At 40.9% G+C, this 26,774-nt stretch overlaps 2 protein-coding genes across 3 annotated transcripts in view; one reads left to right on the forward strand and one right to left on the reverse strand.

Moving 5' to 3' along the window:
• p3h2 (prolyl 3-hydroxylase 2) overlaps positions 1-19,787 on the forward strand; it is an 83,379-nt gene extending 63,592 nt beyond the window's left edge. The window contains exons 4-15 of one of the 2 annotated variants that reach the window (XM_008292034.1): positions 5,201-5,332; positions 7,636-7,763; positions 10,874-10,963; positions 12,446-12,486; positions 13,229-13,320; positions 13,402-13,529; positions 14,543-14,638; positions 14,725-14,875; positions 16,108-16,225; positions 16,587-16,662; positions 17,035-17,175; positions 18,390-19,787. In XM_008292034.1, the coding sequence (XP_008290256.1) occupies positions 5,201-5,332; positions 7,636-7,763; positions 10,874-10,963; positions 12,446-12,486; positions 13,229-13,320; positions 13,402-13,529; positions 14,543-14,638; positions 14,725-14,875; positions 16,108-16,225; positions 16,587-16,662; positions 17,035-17,175; positions 18,390-18,482 (1,286 nt within the window). In that variant the 3' untranslated portion in view covers positions 18,483-19,787. Of the gene's footprint in view, positions 1-5,200; positions 5,333-7,635; positions 7,764-10,873; positions 10,964-12,445; positions 12,487-13,228; positions 13,321-13,401; positions 13,530-14,542; positions 14,639-14,724; positions 14,876-16,107; positions 16,226-16,586; positions 16,663-17,034; positions 17,304-18,389 lie in introns of those variants that run through there. The other variant, XM_008292033.1, reaches the window with a different exon arrangement.
• Positions 19,788-19,852: 65 nt separating this feature from the next.
• On the reverse strand, positions 19,853-24,160 carry ccdc181 (coiled-coil domain containing 181). Its single transcript, XM_008292036.1, has 5 exons — positions 24,059-24,160; positions 22,884-23,771; positions 22,667-22,813; positions 21,312-21,469; positions 19,853-20,404 (listed from the first exon to the last, which is right to left on the reverse strand). Exons 1-5 carry the CDS (start codon positions 24,158-24,160, stop codon positions 20,236-20,238), a joined length of 1,464 nt encoding a protein of 487 aa, XP_008290258.1. The 3' UTR covers positions 19,853-20,235.
• Between the last annotated feature and the right edge of the window lie 2,614 nt (positions 24,161-26,774).

A 26,774-nucleotide genomic window follows, 5' to 3' on the forward strand; every position in this document is an offset into this window, starting at 1 on the left:
TTTTGCAGAGAAATCTTATCTGATCCTTTATAATCCTGTTTAGTCGTTGGGTCCAATAATATTCCATTTATTAAACGAGGCCACATTACCCCATTAAAGCCTACTTATGATACATTACCATGTGTTAGAGGAGTGTAGGACACATGCCAACGCTGGCAGCTCGACCTTTTAGCACCATAAGCGTAACAACATATCGATTTTGGGAGCTTTTAGACTGAGCTGTGCGCTTCAGCAGACGCTCAGGATCAGATCATATTTAGATTCAGCTGGGAAAATATGAACGAGCAGGAAGAGCAGGAACGGATCAGCTCCAGTGAGTGCTGCTCAAAACTATTAGCTGATCTGAGCAGTTAGCTGTGGGATTTGGTAGACGTGCTCTATTACCGTCCAGGAAAACAGGCTGAATCAGAGCCAGCGAGGCAGCCAGAGTGAATCCCACTGACTCACGACTGGACCGCCCACTGCCTCTTCCTCCTCTTCCTCTTCTTCTTCTTTTCTGTCCTTGCAACAACTCAACCTCACTTGACCTTGTTTCTCTGCTGTGTCTCTTCTTGGCGTCTCTTCTTAAAGGAACATGCCGATATTTTTGCTCGTCGCAGCTCATTTACGACGAATTGGAGTTTCACCCGCTTGTACAAACGGAGTCGTTTGATTGATTCAGCTTGTGGTTTTCAGCGGCTACCGTATCTAAGACACCAGAGGTTTTCTTTTGTTTTTGTTGCTACAAGCCGTTTAATTGATGATGTCATTTTCTCAGCGTCTTGTTGTCTTAGTGTTTTTCTTTCGAGCTTGTTTTTCTGACAGACGTTTGGACGTTTTACAGCGTCCTTCGTGCACCTAAACACACAACTCTGGAGCGAATTCAACACACCCCCAGGACATCTTTACTGAACCTGATCTAACAAAGTAAATGAACAGATGAACAATATCAAAAACATTTGCAGAACTATGAGGAGATTTAAAATACAATACGGGCTAAAAGCAACACTTCAGCTCCTTTATGCTGCTTATTGGGACTTAAATGTCTAATTAAATGCAGGTAATTCTCATGTAACCTGGACTGTTGGTCGTGGGAGAAGCTCAGATGTTGTGAGGAATCTTTTCACACAGATTTATTCCGCCTGCGGGGGGAAGTTGTCGAGTTTTCAAGGACGCTGTTTTGGCTACAAGCTGAAGATAACAAATAATGTGTGTAATTGACTGTATAAAGCCTTTTGTATTCCTTCAGACTCACTCTTTTTTCCCGTGAGTGAATCTGCAGACGCTGAATTAAACCTGCAGAACGTTCAAAAGAAATTGTATTACAAAAAAAAAGCAGAATTATTTAAAGAATAAATGATAAAACTACAGCTAAGTTCATGCTAATGTGGAGGAAGAATTCATTCATCTCACATTCAGCTGAATTCTTACTTGTATGTGAAAGTTTTTGCCTTTTTCTTTTAACTAACTATTCAAACTAAGCTCAGATCTTAAAGGGTTAAAATTAGGCTTCCGTGTTTGAATCAGTTTCTGCTTTAGGATTAAATTGCTCTGCAGAGGCATAAAGAACTATAAGAATAGATCTGAAATCGGTCGCAGCTCTAGAAGAAGATTCTGCAGGATCTTCCAGGAACGGCGACGCTGTTTTCCAAGAAATCTGATCCGTTGTTTCGACCATAACCTGCTCAGGAGCAGGTAGCAGGAGGAGTTCAGCATCAGTTTTCATGGCGATGCACCTCGATAAGAAGAGAAGCACCGCGCCGCTATAGCTCACCTGGTTGAGCTGGCGTCCTGTGAACAGGGGCTACAGTCCCTGATGCAGTGGTCATGGGTTCAGGTCCCGCTCATGACCCTTTGCTGCAAGTTTCTTCCCATTCTTCTCCTCCATTTTCCTGTTTCTCTCTCTGTCCCATCTAATAAAGCCAAAAGAAGGCCAAAAAATGTCTTTAAAAAAAAAAAGAAGAGAAACACCATCAGAGCAGCGAAAACTCAGTTTAACCTGAAGTCACTGCAAAATCCTGCTTTCTATTACAGATCAGAACAGTGCATGCTTTGAGCTCCAGAACATTCTTCTTTTTATAAAACCTTCCTGGACATGACGACAGAGAAGTCAACCCATCGCTATTTATGAGCATTTTTATTTAAAAAATCACTAAAGTACTTTCCAGTTTTAAAAAAAGCAAAGATTTCCATTACAAATGAACTTAACATGTATAAATATTGAGGTTAGGACACTACAGTGATATTTATGACGTGATTTTATGTCCATATGAAGGATTAAAACCCTACAAAATGTATATAAAACACTATTCAACCTGACCAGTGATATTAATCATAAAGATAAACCTAAATAGTTTAAACACGAGACTTCAACTATGCAGTATTGTTAATTATGTGAATAAAGCTAATTAATTTAGAATTACAAAACACAAGAAAACAGTAAATCCAAGCATCCCAAGTATCTTATTCTCTCTCTTTTCTTTTTGCTTTCTTTTGCCTATCTGTCAACACAATAATCTATGTACATATAATATAACTGGCTGATGGTATTCCTCAAGCCAGCTGCAAACACGTACTTGTTTTTTTTGCACCTTCTTTTTATGTTTTTGCCTTTAAACGTTATAGCGGGATGAATGATTTTGGGCAACGTCCGCTAACACACACCTTTTGGTAAACTTCAGATTAAACCTCCTCACTTTGTTCCCCCGTCAGATACCTCCTGAGAATCTGTTGAACACTTTTATTTTTGTTGTAGCCAAGCAGGACGTCAAAGTTCTCAGTGAGACAAAACCTGCAGATCCAGCAGCAGAGGTCACTAGAAGACAGAAGCAGCTGCACCTCTTCAAACCGGCTTTAGAGGAGACCAGCACACAGTTTTAATGATCTCCATAAACAACCGGCGCTAATCTCCCATCGTGTGTCCGGCTGATCCTGTTCACGTTGTTTACACTCTGCTGTGGCGCCAAAACTTCCCCCTGAGCCTGAATCCCGTCCCCGCGTGCAGAACCAGACGTGGTTTATGTGCTCGAATCTTCTCGGCCCAGATCACGACTCCTCGGTTGTGCTGCTCAAACATGCAGCTTTTGTTGACACAAGTCGAGGCGGATTTGGTGCAGTAGCCGCAGCTTAATCGCTGACAAGCGAGCTTTGCCTCAGAAACGTCCGACCTGCTCGCGTAAACACCCAGAGACGGCTAATTAGCTTTGGCCGGGCTTTGTTTTTCTTATAATCAGCGGATTATTTTCCATCGCGCCGCCACAGCAGCAGCAGCAGCAGCAGCAGAGACTGTGATCACAATGTTTATGTGTGCTGCGATATGGATTTGTTAGAAAGTTGGAATAAGTGGTAGAGTTCCATGGAAACCCCGTCCCTGTACAGGGCAGCTTCATGATTCAGGCCCTCTGAGGCTCTTCTGGATCAGAAAGTGGAGCTGCAGCTGCTCAGGACTGACCTCATGCTATCGGATCCACACACGGAAATGATACGATGTGAAACCCTCAATGCACGAACCAAGAACCGTCACCTGAGGCAACACAGGCAGCAACATTTCCGGGATCTGTTTCAGAGGAGGGCAGATCACATGATGTTGGACTCATCAGGACAAACTCATTCCAGGGTTTTATTCCCACATATACCAGTTTATCACTGCCGAGTTCCACCTTCACCATCTGTAGAAGTTATTTTCAGTCACGACAGTAAACCGAGTCTCATCGTGAATCCTGAGATCTGGAGCGTTTTTATTCATCACCGTCTCTGGTTGTTGTGTAAACGTGTTCAGATCCAGCCAGCTGATGTCACACTCATGATCTCAGCAGAGTTAACGTCTGTGAACACGACACGAAACTCTGCATGTGCACCAAATGAGCACCACATGGCCGCTCAGGGAGCCAGCAGTAACTGTGATGTAAAGACTTTATAGAGGAGACGGAGGCTGCTGTGCATTCAGTGGGAACCGCTCAGCATTAAATCAGCTGGAATGAAGAGAATTCTGTCACAAGTCTTTTATTAGGTGTCTGTCTGGGGCAGTTTGTCCAGAAGTTTTTCAAAAGAGTTATAAGCTGTACATGTTGTAAAAGCTTTTTAAAGCAAATTTGTGATTTGAGGCTACAAATTGTAAATAAAAAACTTGATTTATTATACAAAGGAGCATAAAATGAACAGTTTTAAAACTGCACTAAGACCTTTTAGAGACAAATTCTAGTCTATTCAAGCCAAGTTTTATTAAATATTATATAAGACATTACTTTACATGACTATAATAATCTATTACAATAATAAGGCTGAGACCCTGTGTTGTTATTATTTGTGGAGATAAACCGAAGTGATTTAAAGTATTAGAATAGAATTAGTATTAGTTAAGCTGACTAATTACAACTAAAATTGTGACTTTGCAAAATATGCAAGAAAAGCCTTTTTTTTAATTTTATTTTATTTGTGTGTTTTTGCAGGGTTTTTTTTGTAAGTTTCATTCTATTCAGTTATTTGATTATTATTTTAATTTATTTGCAAAAACAGACCATGACTCACTTTTTATTTGGAATATTAAACACAACCTATTTTTAAAAAATATTTATTCAGTCATGTTGGTGCCATTCTCTATTCTATGATTTATGTTCATGTTTAGTTATTATTTTTAGATGTGTTTGGTACCTGCATTTGGTTTTGGGGCTTGGAATTTCTGGAGTGGGCAGCCGTTGGGAGCTGACGCTGAGCGGTGACGTGCGGGAGCGCGCGCATCGATTGGGGGTGATGCTGTGTGTTTTTCTATGTGGAGTTCTTCATTAAAGACGGGGCGAACACACCGTTTTCTACCGTCGTTCAACTAAAACACGACTAGACTCGTTCTTTCCGTCTGACCGAGTGGTTATTTGCTTATGGACTTTAAGAACAGACATTTAGCCACTACAAGTCATTTTTGTTGAAATACTAACATTTGTTGTAGAGTCGTCTTCTGACACTTGATACACTGCATACATATCACATGTAGTGTATTATTTCTATCTGTATTTTACCTTATCTTGACAAAATTATGTCTTTGCATCATGGAAAACCTTCTTTAAATACACATTTAATCGTGAGGCTTTATGTGCAATCGATTGTAAGTCACTTCTGCGCAACGTTCGTTCCACAACTGAAAAATCATCAGATGGAATTAAACGTGCACCAAATAGATGCTGTATGTTGTTCATCTGAAGACTGACGTGAGGTTCCTCTGTTGCAGACCACTTCACTCAGGTGCTGCACTGTGAACACGAGTGCGTCCGAGACCTGGCGACTCGACCGGGTCGCCTCTCGCCGATGGAGAACTACCTGCCGCTGCACTACGACTACCTGCAGTTCGCCTACTTCAAGCGTGAGTTGATTTCCTTAGAGTCAAACCTTTTCTGATCAAACTCGGCCTAAGTTCTCTGTCAGTGTCTGATTTGTAAACACAAAGGATCCACCCGCAGGTCATTCACCCAAACGTGCATCTACAGGAGCTCAGGATGACCACAAAGGCCTGCAGACAGGCTGACTAAACCAGCAGCGAGCCGCGCCCTGCGAGCAGTTTCACAACTATTAATGGCTTCATCCAGGATTTTCCAGAAATTTCAAATCCACGAGAGAGAAGCTGCTCTAGTCAAGAGAGCTGCAGCAGAGCGTGGTTGGGAAACACCGTCTGCTGAGCGTCTGCGAGATCCCCAGATTAGATTTAATAACCGAAGACAAGAAGAAAGTGGATCAGTGAGTCTGAGCTGGTTTTTGTTCCCCGACGGGCGTGACTTCAGTCTGCGTGAAAAGACTTTTCACCTGAGAGGCTCGTTGTGACATTAATACTGTCGGGAGGATGTTAAATGGGTCACAGAGTCTGTTACAGCTTAAAAAGACGGCTGAGCCAGCTCTGGGGTTTCAATTTAAAGTGAGATTTACATCATAATAAACTGATATTTTGCTTCTACGCTGTAAAATGTTATAAAGAAATTAAGCCAAATGAACTCAAATATATAAATTTTGCTGTTTTTTATGATTAATTGAACTTGCCAGACCACTTTAGAATTTAAAATATAAGTTCTTGAGTTGAATGATTGAACAGCAGCTCATTAAATTAAGTTTATAAGAAGCATATAAGCAGATTTCCCAGCATGCATTGTTAGAGACTCTTGTTATTTTGTAGTTTGAGAACATAAACACGACAGAAACTCGCTGTGTATTTTTGTTAAATTAAGTTCTGCCTGTTGTCTTTTTAATAATAATTAAAACAGTGGAGTTGTAGTTTATGTTTACTGTAACAGGAGAAGCCTCACAGTTTGTCTTTGGTCAACAACGGCTCCTGAGACTGAAGAATCTCAAAATTAAATGAAAAAGAAACTCTTGAAACTTTGGAAAATATGAAAAGAAACCAAGTCTGTCTTCAACCACTGACTATGTGACTAGATTAAAATTAATATCATACTTTTTTTCCCTCAAATTAAGTTAATTTAACGCTCTCACAGCTCATAAAACAACTTTTAACCAACCAAAATGCAGCTAATCACACGTTAAAGGCAGCAGATCAACGTGTGTTTTTAGGCTGAATGAGCCTAAACACATTCACAGTGGGGGTTTTTTGTTTGATTCAGTACATTTTTTTGGACAAAACTCGAGGTCCTGCCATTGCTGTATCATAAATATCAGCATCAATATTGTTAAAAACTGGAAATCTGATGCAGTCAGTATTTATTCGCCCACAAACCGGTAGTTTCCCGCCTGTGTGAGTCCACACCGCGCCGCCGCAACTGACCATCGCCATCAGTCAGCAGCCGTTCATTGTGCTTTAGCGGCTTCGGTTTCCTAAATAAATCTCCAGTGAGGTTTTTCTGTCTGAACTCGACTCTCCAGACGCTGATCGACCCGCGAACACGCAGCAGCCGAGGCAGGAAGTCTTCGGTTAACCCTGGACTTTTACAGTCCAGTAAAGACGGAGGGCTGAGAGTTACAGAATAGAACTGGACGGTTCTGCTCTAACTTCCTGCTTCGTTTGTGCGTTTGAATGTTTCCGCCGTGTCGACCAGAGTGCAGCTCGGTTATAGGAACAGTTCAGGAGTGTCAGCTGCGATGGAGACGTTTCACTTCCAGAGGAGCTTGACCCTGCAGCCGGACTAACTGCTTGTTCACATGTAAAAAAAAAAAGAAGCAAAGAGAAACTCGTTAACGTGTTTATGTGCAATATTACAAACCAGCAACTTCTGCAAACCACAAAATATGTGCAGGTTCCTTCTCAGGGTTTCTTTTTTTAACACTCTTTGATGCAAACTGCTTTTTAATAATGTGTACATGTTAATTTTCAAGGTTCATAAGGGATTTTTGCCACGCACGATACTTGAAATATATGGCCCATGTGTGTTGCATGGATGCCTTGCAAAAGCAGGTATTGTTGGACAAGCGAACACCTAACAGGACTTGGGCAAATGTTGAAAAGTTACTGGGTGTAGACCGCGCACAGGCAAGGAGGACAAAGCTGGATGGCTCGGACTTTAACCGGCTGCTGGACGCACGCTTTAGTCTGCAGTCACGCCAGAGGGCCGAGAGCAGGCCGTAGGGAAAACCTGATGATGATGATGATGATGATGATGATGATGATGTAGATGTAGATGTAGATGATGTAGATGTAAAGCCTCTGTTCCGTTGTGTCTGCAGTGGACCGGCTGGAGGAGGCTCTGCAGTGCGCTCTCACCTACCTGCTGTTCCACGACGGAGAAGAGTTCATGACGGACAACGTGGACTTCTACAGAGAGGTTCTGGGACGCGACGGAGAGTCGAGAAAGGTCAGGATCTGCTGCTTAGATAGATAGATAGATAGATAGATAGATAGATAGATAGATAGATAGATAGATAGATACATAGATACATAGATACATAGATACATAGATACATAGATGGGTGGATGGGTGGGTGGATGGATGGATGGATGGATGGATGGATGGATGGATGGATGGATGGATGGATGGATGGATGGACGTTTGTTTGTCCCTGTGGGGAAACTGGTTTGCAGCAGAAAACACTCGATGGCATTTCACACTTAGGTGGCCCACAAACCCAAACACTTTAAAATAATGTCTCCACATTTTGCACATTATGGCCAGACCAGCTGGATCTCATTTCCTGTCCATATTTAAAAATTTGATGGCTTGTGGAATGAAAGACAGTGTACAGAGGAGGGCAATAATGCCTGGCAGATGGCAACAGTTTAAAGGAGGAGGCAAGTGGCTGCCTCTCGTCAGCCACAATAGCATTGGCCTTGTACATAACCCGGTCTTTGTAAATAGATTCTAGGCTGGCTAGTGTGTGGCTATTGTTACTGTCTTTCTTAAAGACTCTTAAAGACTCGTGCAAAATATCAAGTGGTTTCAATAAAAGCCCAGTAAACCATGTGTGTTCAAGCAGACAATGTGGGATATCTTTAGGAGGATATGTTTAGTAAAGGAGCAGTAACTCCTCTTTTCTTTGCACTGTTTTGTTCCATTTAAATCAAGTGTTTAACAGGAAGAACACATGCATGGAAACACAACCTGGCAACAGCAGCTTAATTTAGCACAAATAAAAAACAATCCCTGTATAAAAATGGAGAAACTGAAAGTGATCAGCAGAACCAGACACAGTGTCAAAAGCTGCTGAAGATTTGAGGAACTACAACAACTTTTTCTCCTCATAGATTTAAGTTTAATTGGTGTTAACTTGTTCAAACGACCACAAACATTACGGAAAATCCTGTTTTAAAAAATAGACTGTGGAGCTTTGTCTTGATGTCAGTGATTAAAAAACAACATTCAAATTCACTCTAAAGCTAATTAGCAGCCAGTATAATGTGTATTAATATAATTAATATAATATAGTATTAATATATAATGTGAGCAGATCTTCTGGCAGCAAAGTGATGCACAAGCAATGGACAATTAACACTGTGAAGTCCAGGCAGTTTTCTTTGCTCCTGTCACATTTTTCTTTGCTGTTGACTCATTTGTCACTGAAATATAAAGTCGTGCAGATTTATGGAACCAGAACGACTGTAATCAGAAATAAAGGGAACTCAGAAGTATGATACAGATATAATGCCAAAAAAACAAACAAAAGTTTCTCTGATCACCTGCCTAACAAAGTGGGAAAATAAATGCAATCAACTTGTACAAGAGTCCACAGCTGTTGACTGTACTGGAGGAAAGAGTAGGAGCTCTACATGCTGTAGATATTTTAATATCTACATCATAGTTTGTCTCTACACTATCTGCTCTGCAGCTCAGCCAAAAAGTAATTTATTTTTGTGTCATGACTGTGGGTCACAGTTGAGTCATTAATGGCTTAATGTTTGTGCCAAGGAGGGCAGAAGTTATCGTTTTTTACAGAATGTGATTTGAGCAAACGGTTTATTTTTGCCAAATTTTTCAATGAGGCATGTAGAATAAAGAGCTTCTGGTGAAGTGTCAGGACGTTAAGCTGAGATCTAATGAAGCTTCTGATGGATCAGCACACTACAGATGAGAGGGTTGTTGGAAACTGAAAAAAAAAAACCTCACTTATACAACAAGGAGTGTAGAGAAGGAGACGGAGGTGTAGAAGCCGTGCAGCGAGGTGGGCAGGCTGGAGGGGAGAAGTGTGGATTTGAAGGAAAAGGAGGAGACAAGAGGCAGCAGGCTGCTCGCTGTGTTTCTTGGACCAACTTGCGACTCGCCACTTGGCAGGAGTCGCCTCCTAAAGTTTGCTTTTCACTTTTCCCCTCCAGCTGGAAGCATTAATCACATCTTGCTACGTCGGCGTGTTTACGACAACATATTTCATCCTCTGGGCTCATTAGTGTTATTATCATCGTCTAATTAAAGGCTGAGAGAAAATTAAATTCTGTTTGGCCTCTCGTGCGGGGAATTTATCTTCCTTAAACTCTTATCAGCTGCTTTGAAAAGTCCAGCAGAGCCTTGATTAAGCCTCCAGCTGTTTTCCTAGAAAGCCTGCTGCTAATTAGGAGGCAGACTGATAAAGCTTGTTTTCTACTCGTAGTCTTTCTGTTTCTGAAGCCCGTCCAGTCCCTCCAGTTTACAGCAGAGCCTCTGGCCCGCAGATCGCCTCCCCTCTCGGCCTCCTCGGCCTCGGGGAGCTCATTTACGGACCCCTAGATGTCGGCGCCAGGACCGGCCCGCTGCCCCGCCAAAGAATCCTGCCTTTCAGGAACTCTGGAGGAGAAGAAGTCGTGTCAGAGTGCCCACAGGAGGAAAAAGAGACTTTAATTCTGTAAACCACAACAAGTACAAGTGCTACCGGCCGCTCAAGATTTGCATTAATCACCTCGATTACTTTGTTTTTACTGAACGGTTTGTCCACCGCAGCACTGATGAGTCCATTCTTCAATCAGTCAAATTACAGGATCTGTCCCGGGTGTGTTTGCAAACCAGTGAATTAATCATAATTATGAAGAAATCAGCTTTAAAATATAAATATAGCAACACTTCCTGGCTTTGTCCTGCCACCCTGCAGTATTTATACGCCTGAGAAACAACAGCAGACTTCACTCTGGAGGAGGGAACGGTAGTAAAAGACAGAAAACCAGAGAGGCCATCACACTCCATTAGTCCCGGCGCTGAGGCGAGCAGAGCCAAGAGAAACTCGCTCTGGTTTCCTTTGTTTGAGCAGCGAAAAGAGAGGAGCACTTGATGAGCTCTAATCGATGTTAAACTAGTCGTATTTTTTATCTGTAATAAAACTGTGGCAGCGTTTTATAAAAAGCTCGATAAAGACAGATTTAAAGGAGAGTTCTCATAGCTGGAACAATAACATGGACTGTTTCTTAATGCTGCTGTGAAATATGCAACTTATTTTCTCTTGTTTCTGTCTGTTTTGTGCCTAAACACGACATCTTTTACAGTAAACTGTGGTTGTGTGTTTGCAGGAGGCTGCCTGGTACTTGAGGAGGCACCGACAAGAGCTGGAGCTGCTCCTGATCGGCAGCAGGGTCATGGGCGTGGATTTCACCGAAGGGGTGAGTCTTCAGAGCGAAACCATGAGCGCTCATTGACAAACCGACGCCCTTTAATTCTCCGCCGGGGCCCAGAAATGAGAGGAGAGGCTGTGATTTAACGGGCACTTGTCGGTAAGTCGATCCACATGTGCGTGATGTGGAGCAGATCTGCTGCTTGGGCTGAGTCAGAGCAGAGGAACAGGTGTCTGGCAGCGCCGCCGCCATGCAGCCCGGCGCTCAGCTCAACACCTCCACCTGCTGGGACAACAGCTGAATGAATGCAGGAGCAGGACTAGTGTCTGCAGAACCAGAGGCTGCAGGTTCAGGATGATTGTTTTTCCCAGCAGCTCACCTGATGTCTACCTGTAATCTGGAATAACCTGCAGAAGAATCTGGAGCATATCACTGAGATCAATTCTGTTTTTATTTCATCTTATTTAACTTCCATCTGCTCCAAATAGGGTTTTTTGTAGAATAGAATATTATTGCCATTTGTACAGGTATGTTACAGTTCCCAAGTCAGCTTTATACATAGGGGGAAAAAATAGAAAAATAAAATAAATAAAAAGGTATGTGCAGCGGCAATAACAAAAAATATAAATATATACATTATAAAAATAAAATGAAATAAGAAACACATGATTTTTTAAAGCACTTTGTATAAAAATGTGTTAAAAATGCATTATTGTATATATTATAAAACAATCTGTGCAATGTTATTTTCTACATATAGAAGAACGTCCCTCTGCAGTGTGAGATAAAAGATAAGAACTTTATTAATACCGAAGGATGAAAAGGTAAAGTGCAGTAAGAGTAGAGTAGAAATACAAGAAGTAATACTAACAATAGTACTGAAGAACTAAAGTAATATTACACACAGAAATAAAATATTGCACATGACAGTTAAACACTTTCTAACTAAATTCCAATAAATAAAGCTTAAAGTTTAAAATTGGACAGTTATAAATAGCACCCCATAAGATATAACTATAGCAACTAAAAGACAAATCTGAATTAAAAACACAATAAAAATAAGTGATTTTACTGAGAAAAAATCTCAAGATGTACATGTTTACAGTGACTTTTAGTTCCTTCTAATGGTCTTAATATTTTAGTTTTTATTTATTTTATCTTAGAATTTGATCTTACTGATTGCTGCCCTGTTTTGTCTCGATTTTTAAGATTTAACATTTATTTTGTTTAGTACATTATTACATATTGAGTTTGCCATAAAGAAAAGGAAAACGCTCCGGTTTGTTTGTGTTTCTTTATCACAGTCGTGTTGGGCGGAGCGAAGCCCAGGATGCAGCACCTGTGTCCCCTCTGAATAGTAATGTTTGGATTGTTTTGGTGGAACAGTTGCATGCAGGGAGGTGTCATTAACATTATTAATCCACTGGATAAACCTGCAGAATCCCTCCCTGTGCTGTCGTGTTTGTTTCATCAGTGGCACCACATTTACTAAAATGATCTGATTGCAGAATCTCTTTGTCTTTCTTGCAGAATTACTGGAGCAGCACAGGTGGAAGAGACGACTCACACAGGTACAAACAACCGGACGGTGCAACACAATGCGTTCTATATTCAAATATATTCACATACAGTTAGTCTTCTTAATACTTAAGACATCATGTAGTGGCTAAAAGCTGCATATGCAGATGTTTTGCTGATTTAAAGCAGCTTTAATCAGCATTTTTTCTGACAACAGGACATCAAATGACTCTAAATCACAGAGAAACTGCCTCAAATCAGGAAATATTAAGGACTTATTTCAGCTCACTGCTTTGGTTTTGTTCACACTCACTGCTCTCAAAAAGCCGTTTTTAGCTGCAGCTATTTCTGAATGTTTCTAAAAACCAATTATACGTCATTAAGTAGTGAACAAAGAGGAGCACTTAGATGCAAAAGAACCACATATTTTTCCTTTTTAAATCGTAGCTGGAGAAGTTAGCAGAGCTGAAAGGAATGTCAGTACTTGTGCTCACAGTGCAAACAAACACGACTCCAAATGAACGAGAATGTTTCTGTGTGGAAATAGGCGACTATTTGTTCAACATATGGTGTTAATATCTGGCAGTTTAATCAAGTTACTGAGGCTTAAAATGACTATTTTTGCTTCGAATTACAAATTGTACAACTTTGATCTGTGTTGAGAATGTTGTTTTGCAGCTATTCTTCCTGCTTTGTACCTGTTTTACTCAGGAAGCGCCTTTAAAATGTAGACGTCTTTCCCTGCAGTACAATAACAATACATCTTTGTAATCCTAATGCCCTCGGCTCTGCTAGGATTCCCTCCGGCACAGACGGCTGGATGGAGTACGTTCCCATCTCAGAGAAGAAGAACGTCACCGTCGTTGCTCCGCAGCAGCTCAAAGAAGGTGAACATCTTCTGCTAGTTCTTCTCTTTCTGACCAGCACGGCTGAGATGCATTCGCTTAAATATCGTGTGATGTGTGCAGGTGGCCCGCTGGTGTATGACAGTGTGCAGCTGGTGCAGAACTCGGTGGCCTTGAACGGGACTCAGCGAGTGCTGCTGGATCGAGTCATATCGGAAGACGAGTGTGAAGAGCTGCGACACCTGGCACATGTACAGACATTACGCTGTGTAAATGGAATAAGGAGCTTCATGGAGAGGAGGGAATGTTATGGTGCAGGTTTAAACCAACCAAATCAGGACAAAGCTTCCAGCAGAATCAGCTGACTGTTTATGCACAATAACTTCAGCCGTGCAAAGTTTTACCTTCATACTATGAATGTTTTTAGAGTTACAGATCCTTGAAGTACACAGAGGAGGGTTGAAATTTATTTGAATTTCCATCATTTCTGAGTTTCATAACTTCATCAGTTCAGCAGTTCGACACATGAAACTTTCAGGGCTGAAAAACACATCTGAGTTCTGTTAAAAGCTGCAACCAGATCAGTTTTACATCCGTCCAGGTGTCACAATCCGAAGAACAAATCTGCTTTTGTTCAGTTTTCTATAACCAACTTTGAGCATCAGCATTATGAGATGTGTCATAGTTCAAAAAGTGCATTCTGGGTAAACTTTCAAGGCTCGGATTGGTCAGAACAAGTTCTAGCAAGCATCTATATTTGATACCAGGATCATCTTCTAGACACGAATCCTTCTGTTCAAAATCTTTTTCTCACATCGGCACATTTTAGCCCTTGCAAGATGTAAAATTTTGGATTCTATCTGTGCAAGGGGATAAAACCACGACAACTCCTGCAGCATTGTTTTCTGTGTTGGATGCTGAGATTACACATCAACACAGCTGTTCAGCGACAGAACCAGAACTAAACACTATCAGAGGAGAATTTGAGAAGTTCTGAATGCTGAAAACTGGTTTCATCAGTGAGATTTTTTCTTCTTCTATAAAACACCAAAGTTGTTTCTGCATTTTACAGCCAGAAGAGTCAAAATAAGTTAAAGTTATTGTACAAAACAAATCATCTGATTCTGAGGGAGTCAGTTGGAGACACTGATTAGTTTCATGGATTGACCACATATCTGCAGATTCACATTACTGGTAAATGAGTGAGTTTCAGTGTGTGAACCTGCACTCGAAGCTCATTTTTGTCCCTGTTTTTGCCTCGCAGGCCGTCACTATGGCAGGAGACGGCTACAGAGGGCGGACGTCTCCACACACGCCTAACGAGAAGTTTGAAGGAGCCACTGTGCTCAAAACGCTGCAGGTGCGTGAAACACTAACACTACGGTAAACTACCATAAACCCAACTTCTTGTTTGACCGGGTTTTATCATTTCTCTTCTGTTTGCAGTACGGGTTCGAGGGCAGAGTCCCGATGAGAAGCGCTCGGCTCTTCTACGAGACCAGCGAACGGGCCAGACGGATCATCGAGTCTTATTTCATGTTGAACTCCACTCTGCATTTCTCCTACACACACCTGGTGTGTCGAACAGCCATCACAGGTCAGTAGAGACGGAAACACGCTTCAGCTGACGCCACAAAACGTCTTTAACTGGTGCTATAGGTAGATATGTGAGAAAAAGGCCTGAAATACTGAGTTCCATGAATCTGCACTCGATTGCTTTTCCTCAACGATCAGGATGAGCAGCACGGTCAACTGAATCTGGATTTCAGGAAGTCAGTTTGAATCCTGAAAACTGTAGAAAGTTGAGTTTCCAGTGAGAATTTGAAGCTTCAAAGTAAAACATTCAAATTCAAGTTTATTGGAAGACAGTTCCAATCTAACGATGATTCAAATTCAAATTATTGGGACTCAGATTTAAATTTTCTTTTAAAGACCGCATGTTTAAAGTTAGATGGTTAAATATATTCTTAATAATATAACAATTCACCTGGATATGTGTATATTTTAAGTAAATACATTAGTTTTTTTTGCATGAAGTACCTCAACGATGAACTGTCACATATTTAAAATGTTAAATTAACAAACTATTAGTGCTCGGGAGCTCTTCAGCCTGCAGTCTGTACATGCACTAGTCATCAACACTTGAGCCTGTAATCATCATTTCTTACAGTAATTCAAGTTAATGAACAAAATTACTGCAGGTTCAAAGTGGAAACGTTCTGCTGCAGCATCGACTGCTTATTTTGCTCCTGATGTGTCTTAAAGAATGTATAAAGCAAAATATGGGCGTGTTAGCGAGTTAAAAAAGAAAAATCTTTAATAAAGATGATCCTTTCCTGGTGGGATGTAGAACAAGGAACGCAGATTTAAATCACATGAAAATCTGCAGCAGTGTTTCCAGATGGGGCTGCAGGGTGGTAGCACCGTTGCCTCACCGCAAAAAGGTCGCCGGTTCGCATCCCGGAAGGGGTACCAGGATCTTTCTGCGTGGAGTCTCCATGTTCTCCCCGTGCAGCGTGGGTTCTCTCCGGGTTCTCCGGCTTCCTCCCACAGTCCAGAAACATGTTGAGGTTAATTGGTGATTCTAAATTGTCCGTAGGTGTGAATGTGAGTGTGCTTGGTTGTCTGTCTCTAAGTGTAGCCCTGTGATAGACTGGTTACCTGTCCAGGTGAACCTGCCTTCACCCTGAGTCAGCTGGGACAGACTCCAGCCCCCCATGACCCTAGTGAGGATTAAGGTGTAGAGATGATGGATGGATGTTTCCAGATGTATGTAACAGGCTGTATAGATGCGTCTTTGGACTCTAAACGCTTGTTGCTTGTTCTCAGGCCAGCAGGACCACAGGAATGACCTGAGCCATCCCATCCACGCCGACAACTGTCTGCTGGACCCGGACGCCAACGAGTGCTGGAAGGAGCCTCCAGCTTATACGTACAGAGACTACAGGTGGGACGCCTCCTGGAATAAAGCTGATTTACTCATTTTTACTCATATCTGTAACATGCAGTTGAGCTAAGTTTCTGCAAATTAACAACAGATATTATTTCCACTGAGTCCAGTTAGATTAACTTAAACTGGATTTAATTCCTTCATCGAGGGAACAGTTTGCGTTGCTGCGACTTCATTTGAAGAAAATGAAGTTTCTGATTTTTTTCAGTTAATTTTTGACATTTCAGGTTGTTTGAATCCACAGAAATAAACTGAAAAGAAAAAAATAAATGAGATAACTGTGGCTCAACTATAGTTTTCACAGTGAAATAATTTGTAACTCTGCACTGATGATCTGTTCTTCATTCGTTTTTTTCAGTGCACTGTTATATCTAAATGGAGATTTTGAAGGAGGGGAGTTCATATTCACAGAAATGGATGCCAAAACCGTGACGGTGAGTTGATTCTCATGAGATTTGCTTCAGGATGAAAGATTTAGTGAAGAGGACAGCAATAGGTTTTTTTCTTAATATACTACACTGACATTTGTCTTTCTTTTTTAAGAATAAATGCTGTGAAGTAAAAAGTAGATTATATCTTTCGGTGATGTAACTGAAGTAGAAAGTGCCGTGAAAAGAAAAGACTCCAGTAGAAGTATTGATCCAGCTCAGTAGGAACACAAACAGTCGACTTTATGGGTTGTAAGAACAAAATATAGACACAATAGTTCATTAAAATAGAAACGATTTGTGATCAGCTGCTCACAGGACAAACCTGCTGTTCAACACTAGCTAGGATCACGTTAATGTCTGTGTGTTGGTCTCCAGGCGTCGGTGAAGCCCAGATGTGGCAGGATGGTGGGTTTCTCGTCAGGAGGAGAGAATCCACACGGTGTGAAGGCCGTCACCAGCGGCCAGAGATGTGCCGTGGCGCTCTGGTTCACGCTGGACCCGTTGTTCAGAGAGCTGGTGAGCTGCTGCTGCTGCTCCACATTAAACTCTGCTTTACATCCTAATCATTTATTAAAGCTGGTTTATATCGAGAACTTTTATCTTTTATCTCTGCAAATATAGGCTCTTGTGTTTTTGTTGTTTTTAAATGAGTTGCATGTCATTGTGATGGGATTTACTCATTTTCATGTGTTTTATGTGGGCTGCAGCTTCTCAACTTTTGCATCTGAATTATTCCCACAAATCAATCACTCACTGCTTTCTGTAAAACACTTGTTTAATGGTCAGTTTTTGCAGTTGTCCTTTATAATTTTGCATCATCACTGTTGCAACTAAAAAAAACTGTCCGTAGCAGCAGTTTGCCTTCTGTAGACACTAATGTTTTGGTACGAATCCACATCAGATCATTCATTCATCAGACACAACAATCCTGTTTCACTCCTGTGAACCTGCAGTGACCTTCCAGATGTGATCCTGGATCAGTTACTCTCATTTCAGTTTACTTTTCTGTTACTTGGAATGCAAGTTCTGTGAAATGTTTTGACTGAGATTGAGAATTTCATTGATTTAAGACCAACAATACAGACAAAAACTGCATTTTTAGTCGTAAAAAATATATATATATACCTTTACAGGAACTTTCTGGGGCCCAAGTACCACCCTGGTTTGAAAATCTTGATTTTCAAGGTCTTAAAATGAAAAATGTGTCCTCTGCTGGACCTATTTGATTATCTGTGTCTGCTTGAAACTATCCTGTCTGTGTCTTCACCAAATTTATTGGCTGTGTGAGTTATTTTTCTGGAGATGTTGAACCCTTAACATGGTTTTTACGTGACTTTTTTAAGGGTTAGAAAAAAAAAATTCAGCAAAATTATTTTTACAGAACTTCGTTTTAGGTCACAAATAACAAAAAACTAAACGTAGAACAAGATGTGAGACGGCATATTTCTAGGATTGACACAAACTGATGCTTCTGTTCAAGTATTGACATCAGCTTTTACCTAAAGTACCGAAAGTAAAAGTACTCACTGTGTATTTGTGGTTACTCCATCATTTTAATGCACATTTAAGCAGCAGGTTACTAAAGTCAGGATGCAGCTCATTTCAATAACTTATCCGTCTGAGTACTTTAATCACGGCATGATTAAACGTAGATCTGAGACGTAACCAGCAATCATGAAGGACAGTATTTCTGTAAATGTTTTTTAAATCTCTGTTTTTTTCGTGTCCAGGAGCGGCTGCAGGCCGACGAGGTGATCCAGGCTCTGGACACTCAGTCGGTGTGGGGTCAAGGCCTCAGCATCAACCCTAAAGACGAACTGTAGGAGCAGAAAAGATCGACGAAACCCTTCTGCACCGATCAGACGCAACTTTAAAACCACGGAATCAGTTTCACACCGTGTGGACGGCCGAGCTGAAGACAAAGCTCCAGCTTAAGTCCTGCATTCACGTGGATGTTGTTTTGACTTTTCCCATCCACCTGAACACGGTGGCAGCCTCCACCTACAGGACCGAGCATCCCGCTGCACTCTTCAGGAAAGGCTCGAGGAACAAGACCAAGAGACGATGACCAGGAATCCAAACTGCGATCGAGCACGTTTGGGATGTGAAACTACAGAACTCCTACAGAAGCAGGTGGTTTTAATGTTGTGGCTGATCCGTGCGTATATTTTAACTATTTATTGAATCACCTTTGGATCAGAACATTTCTATTTTTGTACTGTTTGAAGTGCAAGATTGATGATATTGTCATTTTTTTTGTGTGTTTTTGTCTTCAGTTCTTTGTTTTTCCATCCAGTCACATGCTTTCAGTCCAGACAAAGTTAATTTACTCTCGACTGACCTGTAATCTCACTGAACTGTGAAGCTGATATTTCACTGCTTTGGATTTTCTTTGAGAAAAAATTCCAAAAAAACAAAACAGAAACGTGTTTTCAGTGGTTTCAAATAATATTAAACTCCGTCGTCACACGCGGTACTGTTAAATATGCTATCACTAACAACAATATGCTATTCCAGTTTAACTTCTGTGCCAGTAATAATGATTTTCAGAGTAGGCAGCGCACTGTTTTTTCTCATTTGGGCGACTAAGTCTGGAAAAGCACTCGTCTGAAGAGTCTATGCTGAATATTTGATTCTGTCTTTGTGTGTGTGTGTCGAGTCTGAAACTGAACTCGCCTTGTTGTTGTTGTTGTTATTGTTGTAATAATCAGATTTACATGTTCACTGAGGCGAGGACATGGTGAGTTTATGCTTTTATTTATGTGTTTTATTAATTAGACAGCTGCTGTCTGCATTCAATATGAGGAACTTGTTTTTTTTTCATAAAAGATGCCAATCGTTCCTGTTTCAAGGAATACGTGTATTTGTACGATCTTTTATTTTTCTCTACATATTTGTGTTGTGATGATACAGATGATGAGTCGTGCACTGTAAATCCAAAAGAAATTAAAAAAAAAAAAAACCCAAGAGAGGAAAGATTCAAAACGCCGACCGGAAACCTAATCCTGTTGTTTTCATGAAGGTCGGCCATTTTTGTTTCACTGATATTTAATAATGAAATGCTGTAGCACACGGAAATATATGTTTACATGCCTATAAATTAAAAAATATAATATTCTGTATCTATATATGATGGTGTCTTTCTGCTTTGTTTATCCAAATTAAACATAACAGGTAAGAATGAAGACAAGTGTTTTCCTTTACAGATAAAGATTTTATTCTGTATTCAAGCGGCTTCTTATAAAATGTTCTTGTCATATATATATTTGTGTAACACTCTCTGACAAAAGGCAAACAGTAAGAAATGGTTCAGCTCCATTTATAGTAAGGTGCATCTGCCACTACGCGTGTAAACTCAGTAAAAAAAAACAAAGAAAAGAACATGTTTGTCACACCAGTAGTTCATGTTGCTGAGTTATTCACCCAGATTTGTATTTACACTGAGTCGAGGTCACTGCGGTGCACGTTTACAGGAACGCTCTTTAACACAGGAACAGAAATAATTAAACAAACACTGAGTCTGTGTGAACGGGTTCTGCTCACTGAAATGTTCTGGTTTGTGTTGGTTCTGAGGGTTCAGAAGCGGTAGACGAGCTGCTCGCTGAACCTGAACGGTTTGGTTTCGTTGATGCACAGCAGGTCCCTCATGCGTCGCGCCCGCCGCTCCTCCAGCACCAGCCGGCGGGAACGCTCCCGGGCCGCCTGCTGCTCGGCCCGCTTCTCCGCCCGCTTCCTCCTCAACCAGCTGTGGAGGGGAAGGACCAGGAAGTACCAGGAGGGGAAGCAGTGGAGCACAGTGAGTCAAGTTATTATTACTAGTATTAGTATTATTGTTATTATTGTCATTAGTTCTTCCTGAGTTTCCTTGTTTTCTTTTTTCTTTGTTTACTTATTTATTTTACTTACTTTACTGTCTGTAAGCAGCTTTTTATTATTATTATTATTATTATTATCATTATTATTATTATTATTATTATTATTATTATTATTATTATTATTATTATTATTTTTATTTATTTATTTATTATTATTTTTTATTTTTATTTTTTTTACAATTATTATTTATTCCCTAAGTCTTATTCTAAATGTCTCTTCAGTCATTTTCTGGTCTGTTGATGGCTTAAATGTCACTGACATTGCAAAATACACACACAAAACCCATAACACTACAAATTTAATTTGATAAAGTTGTTGATTATTACAAATTACTCAAAAATATTTTTTCTCCTAAAAAAAACTGACACTAATTCCAACACTGACCTCTATTCTTACATTGAACATGTAAAAACCCAAATATAGTCTAAAAAAAATTAAACCTAAGAGGTAACTAATTAGTGGACTTGTCTCGGGAGGATTACCTTTATCTCCACATATAAAAAACTAATAACAAATCTGACAAAATTTCCCCCCGGCCTTCTCAGAATCAGCTGTTTAATAACTGTTTAATAACTTTGATATATTAAACGAAGCCTTGCAAAGTTTTACCTTCATACCATGAATATTTCGAGTTTCATGCCCTTGAAGTCCATAGAAGAGGGTTGACATTTCATGCTCTTTAATTAGTCTGACACTGATTGATTCTTTCCAGTAACGACGCAGCTGTCCTGATTATTACGTCATCGAGAGGCTAACAGCCATAAAGTTGGACTCACAGTTTGAAGGCACGTTCACACTCCTCGCGGCTGCGTAGCAGGAAGCTGCTGTCCTCCTCCAGCCTCTTCAGCTCCACCAGCTGCTTCTCCTTCTGCTGCTGCTCCTGTTTCCTCTGAAGCCACAACCTGAAGGCCTCCTCCGGGTCGCTCGAGTCTTTCTGTCGGGGGAAGCAGGAGCAGCAGGGATTCACAAAGATGCAGCAATTTCCCTGCATCGCTGCAGTATTTCATTATGATGTGCACTCTTAGTTTATCACTTCAGTGTCATTGTCAGGTCTTACTTTTCTAGTTTAGTTTTATTTTAGTTTAAAGCTTATTTTAATTTTTACTAATAGACACCCATAACAGTGGAAGAACCTCGACCTTTTGGGATTCCTCACCATCGCCACTGTGGTGGAAAAGCATTTGAAATAACTCCTAGAGGAACTCCACAGATGGGTTCTTTAAAGGTTTTTATTCTTATTATTATTATGTGTTTTTGATCCCCAAAGATAAGGATAAATGCATCTAAATAAAATGGAAAAGGTAAAGAGGAACTTGAGTGTTGAGACTCATTTCCTCACAGTTATGTCAGCAGAAGGTAAAACTGGATCCTAATTAGCCCAAATACACAAAAAACAAAAAGTCTCTAGAACTTACAGAAATATCTTTTGGATTTTCAAAAGAGCTAAAATCAAACCTAAAACAGTTTCTCAGTATGTTTTTTGAAGTGAAAAACAAACCTTCTGATCCTGTATATTAAGTAAATGTTTGGATTTTTAAAATTGTTTTAAATTAGACTAAGATAAAGCATTATAATTTTGTCAGCCATGTTATTCCTCCATCATAAAATGATGGCTTTAACCTCTATTTCATTTAATAAGGTTCCTCCAGGAAACAAGGCTGCTTGAATTTCAAAAAGCTTCTTGAGTCTCTTCTATGCTATGTATATCTGTTCTATCAGTCACTGCATTTATTGTCACGTTATTCTAATTTTCTTTTATTTCTAGAATTTCCTCCTGCTCTCATGATGTTCTTTGAATTTTCTGTGAACAATATTTGGGATTTTTGTGACGAACATTCTTTGCTGAAAGACCTTATTCTGTATGTTTGGGTTCTTAAAAAGCTGCTCGAGTGATTTTACTGGTAAAACACTGATCTGCTAATGAATGTCTAGAAACGTGCAAAATGGTGAATATCAATGGAGCTCGTTACCACCTAAATAAATGTGTTAAAGATGACACATAACGTTTGCTAAATATGAACACAATGAGCATCAATGCAGCTGAAGTAAAATGTAAAACAGCTGCCAGAGGATCAGAGCTTCATTTCTCTCCTCGTGTAAACTGTGTGTTTGTGTGTTTGTGTGGTCGCACCGTGGAGTTGATCCTCTCGATCTCCTGCGCCCGGTGGATCCTCCTCTCCTCCTGCAGCTGCTCCCTCTTCCTCATCAGCCAGGCTTTGAAGGCCAACTCGTTCTCCTGCCTCTTCAGCTCCTCTTCCTCGCGCTTCCTCTGCTCCTCCTGCACACAACAACAATAAGTAGAAGTAATGGTGAAGCTTTTAATCTGTTCCTGTCACCGTCCTCCTCACCTCTCTGGCCACCTTGTCCCTCCTCTCCTGCATCTTCTGCAGCAGCACCTTCTGCTGGGCTGACAGGGTGTATGTGGGCTGGCAGGGCGCTCCGGTGGCCGACTGGACCCGCCGCCTGCTGCTCCTCCTCTGGCCGCCGCCTCGCTGGCTGTGGCTGGCCGAGCTGGGCCTGCTGCGGGGCTGAGCCGGAGGTCTGGGGGCCCGGAGGTGTTCGATGCCCTGATGGAGGGAGGCGGAGAAGGAAGAGGCGGAGGAGCTGTGGATCTTCTGCTGGGATGAGTGTGAGCAGTCGCTGAAGTTAGCGATGGGAGGGAGGAGGCCCTGACTCTCCACCTCCTTCAGGCTGACGAGGTCAAACTTTCCGTCCTTTTCCACGAGGACCCGGCCCTCCCTCATCCCCTGGCCTCCATCGCCGCTCTCCCTCGACCTGCCTTCATCTCGAGGGGAAAGCTTCAGCTCGGACAGCTTCCCCGACACCTCGCTGTCTGCCTCCGCTCCACCGTCTTTCTCCGGAGGAACCACCAGGTCCACCAGCGTCTCCTTGAAATGCAGCCGCCTGCGTCTCGTCATGTCCGGCGCCTCCTGGTCCTGGAGCTCCCGGTTGGCCTGCTGGATCTTCTCCAGGATGTACTTCTTCTCCTCGTCCGTCTGCTCGTCCATCCCCGGGGGAGGAGGGATGATCGGCGGCGACTTGCTCAGACTGTCTCGGTCCGAATCGTACTCCAGCGGCTCCATCGGTGACGGCCACCGCTCCTCGTCTTCCTCCTGAGCTTTATTCCCTCTCCTCTCCACTTTTGGGCCTTTCTGCTTCCTTCTCACTCCTTTACGCTTCTCATCTTCCTCCAGCTCCTTGTCGATCTGCGCCTCTATGTCCTCGTAGTCGGGACCCTGTGAGGTGAACACACTCTGCATTCATTAACTGGAATGTAAACGACAGAGCAGCATCAGTGTCTGGCGTGACAACAGATATGTGTACGTTCGTTCATCAATATTGCATCCGGCGGTGAAAGTCTGCCGCCGTATGTCAACGGCGCGGGTTTCACATGCAAACGGTGAGACGAGCCAAGTCGGGGAAACTCAACACGAGCCGCTGTCACAGTTTCACAGGCTGCAGGAAGTAGAGCAGCACAACAAACCGTAGAAACAGGAGATCCAGTCAGCTCGTCTCCACTCACCTGGTCCTCGCTTTGTCCCTCCTCGCTGATCAGCCAGTCCAGATCCTTCTCAAAGTCGTCTTCATATTCCTCCTGAGACTTGTTGCAAGACGCCTCGCTCATAATCCACCGCTGAGAACAAGAGACACAGACAGGTGTAGGTGTGATTATTTATCTGAAGAACAGTCAGTCCTGAGCGAGATACCTGAATAGAAATTTGATGTGAGGCTCCACGAAACAAAAAAGATTTAGTGATTTAGTTCCATGAAACAAAATAGTCTCTAAAACCTGCATGAACATCTTCAGTATTGTTCATACGAGCTCTGTAATTTAGTACCAAACAATACAACGTGTATATAATGTTTTTTTTAAGTGTCAGTGATAGAAAACAGTGAGTTCCTGCTTTGTCCCCCAGAATCCAGGCCCCAGTAGAAAACCTATAGATTCTGTGTATAATGTAAATAGAAAATCTTTATTTTTCATTGCACAATAAAACAACATTGTATGTAAACCTGTACAAGAGCAGAAAACAGTGGATCAGTCAGAGGTGTGCAGGTAAATAAATACACGAAAAATCCTTCTAATCTAACAATGAAAAGATTAGTCACAAAGAGAAGTAAAGATTATAAAAAGGAAAAGAACAGAAAAAGGAAAACTGAACAGAACTCAAGACTTGTGATGCTGCACGTTCCAGGTTTCAGCAGAGTAAAGTGCATTGATGGCTTTTGGGTAAAAACTGTTTTTCAGTCGGTAAAGTCTGAGTTTTTTTACTATAATATATTTGGTTTTTTTTTTCAAGTATTAGAATTTTCTCTGGTTTTATATTGGGCTAAAATCAATCATTGTCAGTCGTGTTATTCATTCACCATTCTGTTAAAACATTGCAAAGCAAACACTAAAACATTTGTTAAAGGTTCCTCCAGGAATAAATTCTTATGATTTTAAGACTTTGGTGTCACCAGACGCACATTTAATCCATGATACAGCGTCTCCAACATTAATATGCATATTCATGATCCCCAGAGGTTGAATTTTAATATTTTGGTTGATCCCATGATATTTTCAATGTCAAACTCAAGACAAGAATCACATTTTAGCTCCATCATTTGAAAAAAGGCTGGAGTCACCACTGGAATATACGAGTAGAATTAATTTTGACTCAAGTTATTTGATTTTTTTTATTCCTATTCATGCCCAAATACACTATTAATAATGACCAAAGGAGCACCGTGTCAGTGCAGATGCATTTATTTACCACTATGCTGACGACTGAGGATGTATTTAAAGTGAATATTGTAAAGTACTGATCGGCATATTGATTAGGGTTCGTCTATTTAGGTAAGGAAATTGATAACCCATAAACCTAATTACTTACCTTTATTACTGTGGCATTAACTCCATTACATCCAGTATTTTGTGGTTGGGGATAAATAAACCTCATTAGTATCAGCTGAACCACCATCACATCACAGTATGCATCAGTATTGTGTCTGTCTGCAGCAGAGCAGGCTGCAGCTTCAGGACCTTTGTTTGTTGCAGCTAAATTGGATGATCCTAAAGTCTGGGACTTATGGTTTTAAAGGTTAATTCCACTCAAAATGCTCATTTCCGTCCCAGTACTTATCGTTTTAGAGGTTTACTTTACCTAAATAGTAAATTTTAAGCAGCAAGTGATGATTTTAAAGGTGCATCCGCGCATAAATATTACTTTAAATCCAAGTACTTATAGTTTTAAAGGCTTATTCCACAAAAATAGTAATTTGTAATGGAGGTTTTAAAGGTCTATTCCACACAAATACTACTTTAGGAACAATTACTTATGGTTTGGAAAGTTTATTATGGTGCCTGAAGACTATCATTGGTTGTTATTTCCACTTTGGCAAGCTAACAGTAACTACTGTTTACCCAAACTGTGTTTATTGTTAAATAAATCGAACCTGATTCACATTTATCGTTCACACTGTGACTGCATCCTGACTAGAAATGTTTTGAAATATTCTACTCCCTTTATTTCCCAGTTTAACAGGAGACGTCAAATGCAGCTGCTGCAGACACACGGTACTGATGCACACTGTGAGGAGATTGTGGCCTGTCTGGTATTAATGAGGTGCATTTATAGATGTTGTCACGTCAAATTCTATAAACCAACCAAACCAATAATCATTGGACTGAACGGAATTGATGCCACGGCAATAAAAAGAAAAACAGCTGTGTTCAAAACTAATTTAAATCTATTATTTGAAATATTTTGCCTGTAATCTGATTTATATATATGTTATATTGATATATATGTTATATTGATTTAAAAAAAAAAAAAAGAAAGGTGAGCTTTTACAGGATTGAATTTCCCTTCTGGGATGAATAAAGTATTTTTCATTTCATTTTCATTTCATTTGTTGGTTGTCATTATAAACAGTCAAATACACATTTTACTGGTTTTCACACAGGACTGAAGCTGCTTTTTGTCCTCATCTACTGGACAGAAACCAGTACTGCATGGTCAGCAGAAAACTAATATTATTGTTTTTACTAATATCTCCTTCCTCCTTGTATGTTGTCCGGTTTACTTTAGCTTTTATATCAACATATTAACTGTAAGTCACTTTGACTGGCTTCAACACAGGCTGCAACGCAAACAGACGGAATAATCCTGATTGTTTTATATCTGTGTGCTTTATCAAAATAAACTGAGCTGCAGGTGGGATACAGAGCAGATTCTGCACCAGCAGGAGTCACA

The sequence above is a fragment of the Stegastes partitus genome, unplaced genomic scaffold (genome assembly GCF_000690725.1).
Source record: "Stegastes partitus isolate 25-593 unplaced genomic scaffold, Stegastes_partitus-1.0.2 Scaffold780, whole genome shotgun sequence".
NCBI classification, from domain to species: Eukaryota; Metazoa; Chordata; class Actinopteri; family Pomacentridae; genus Stegastes; species Stegastes partitus.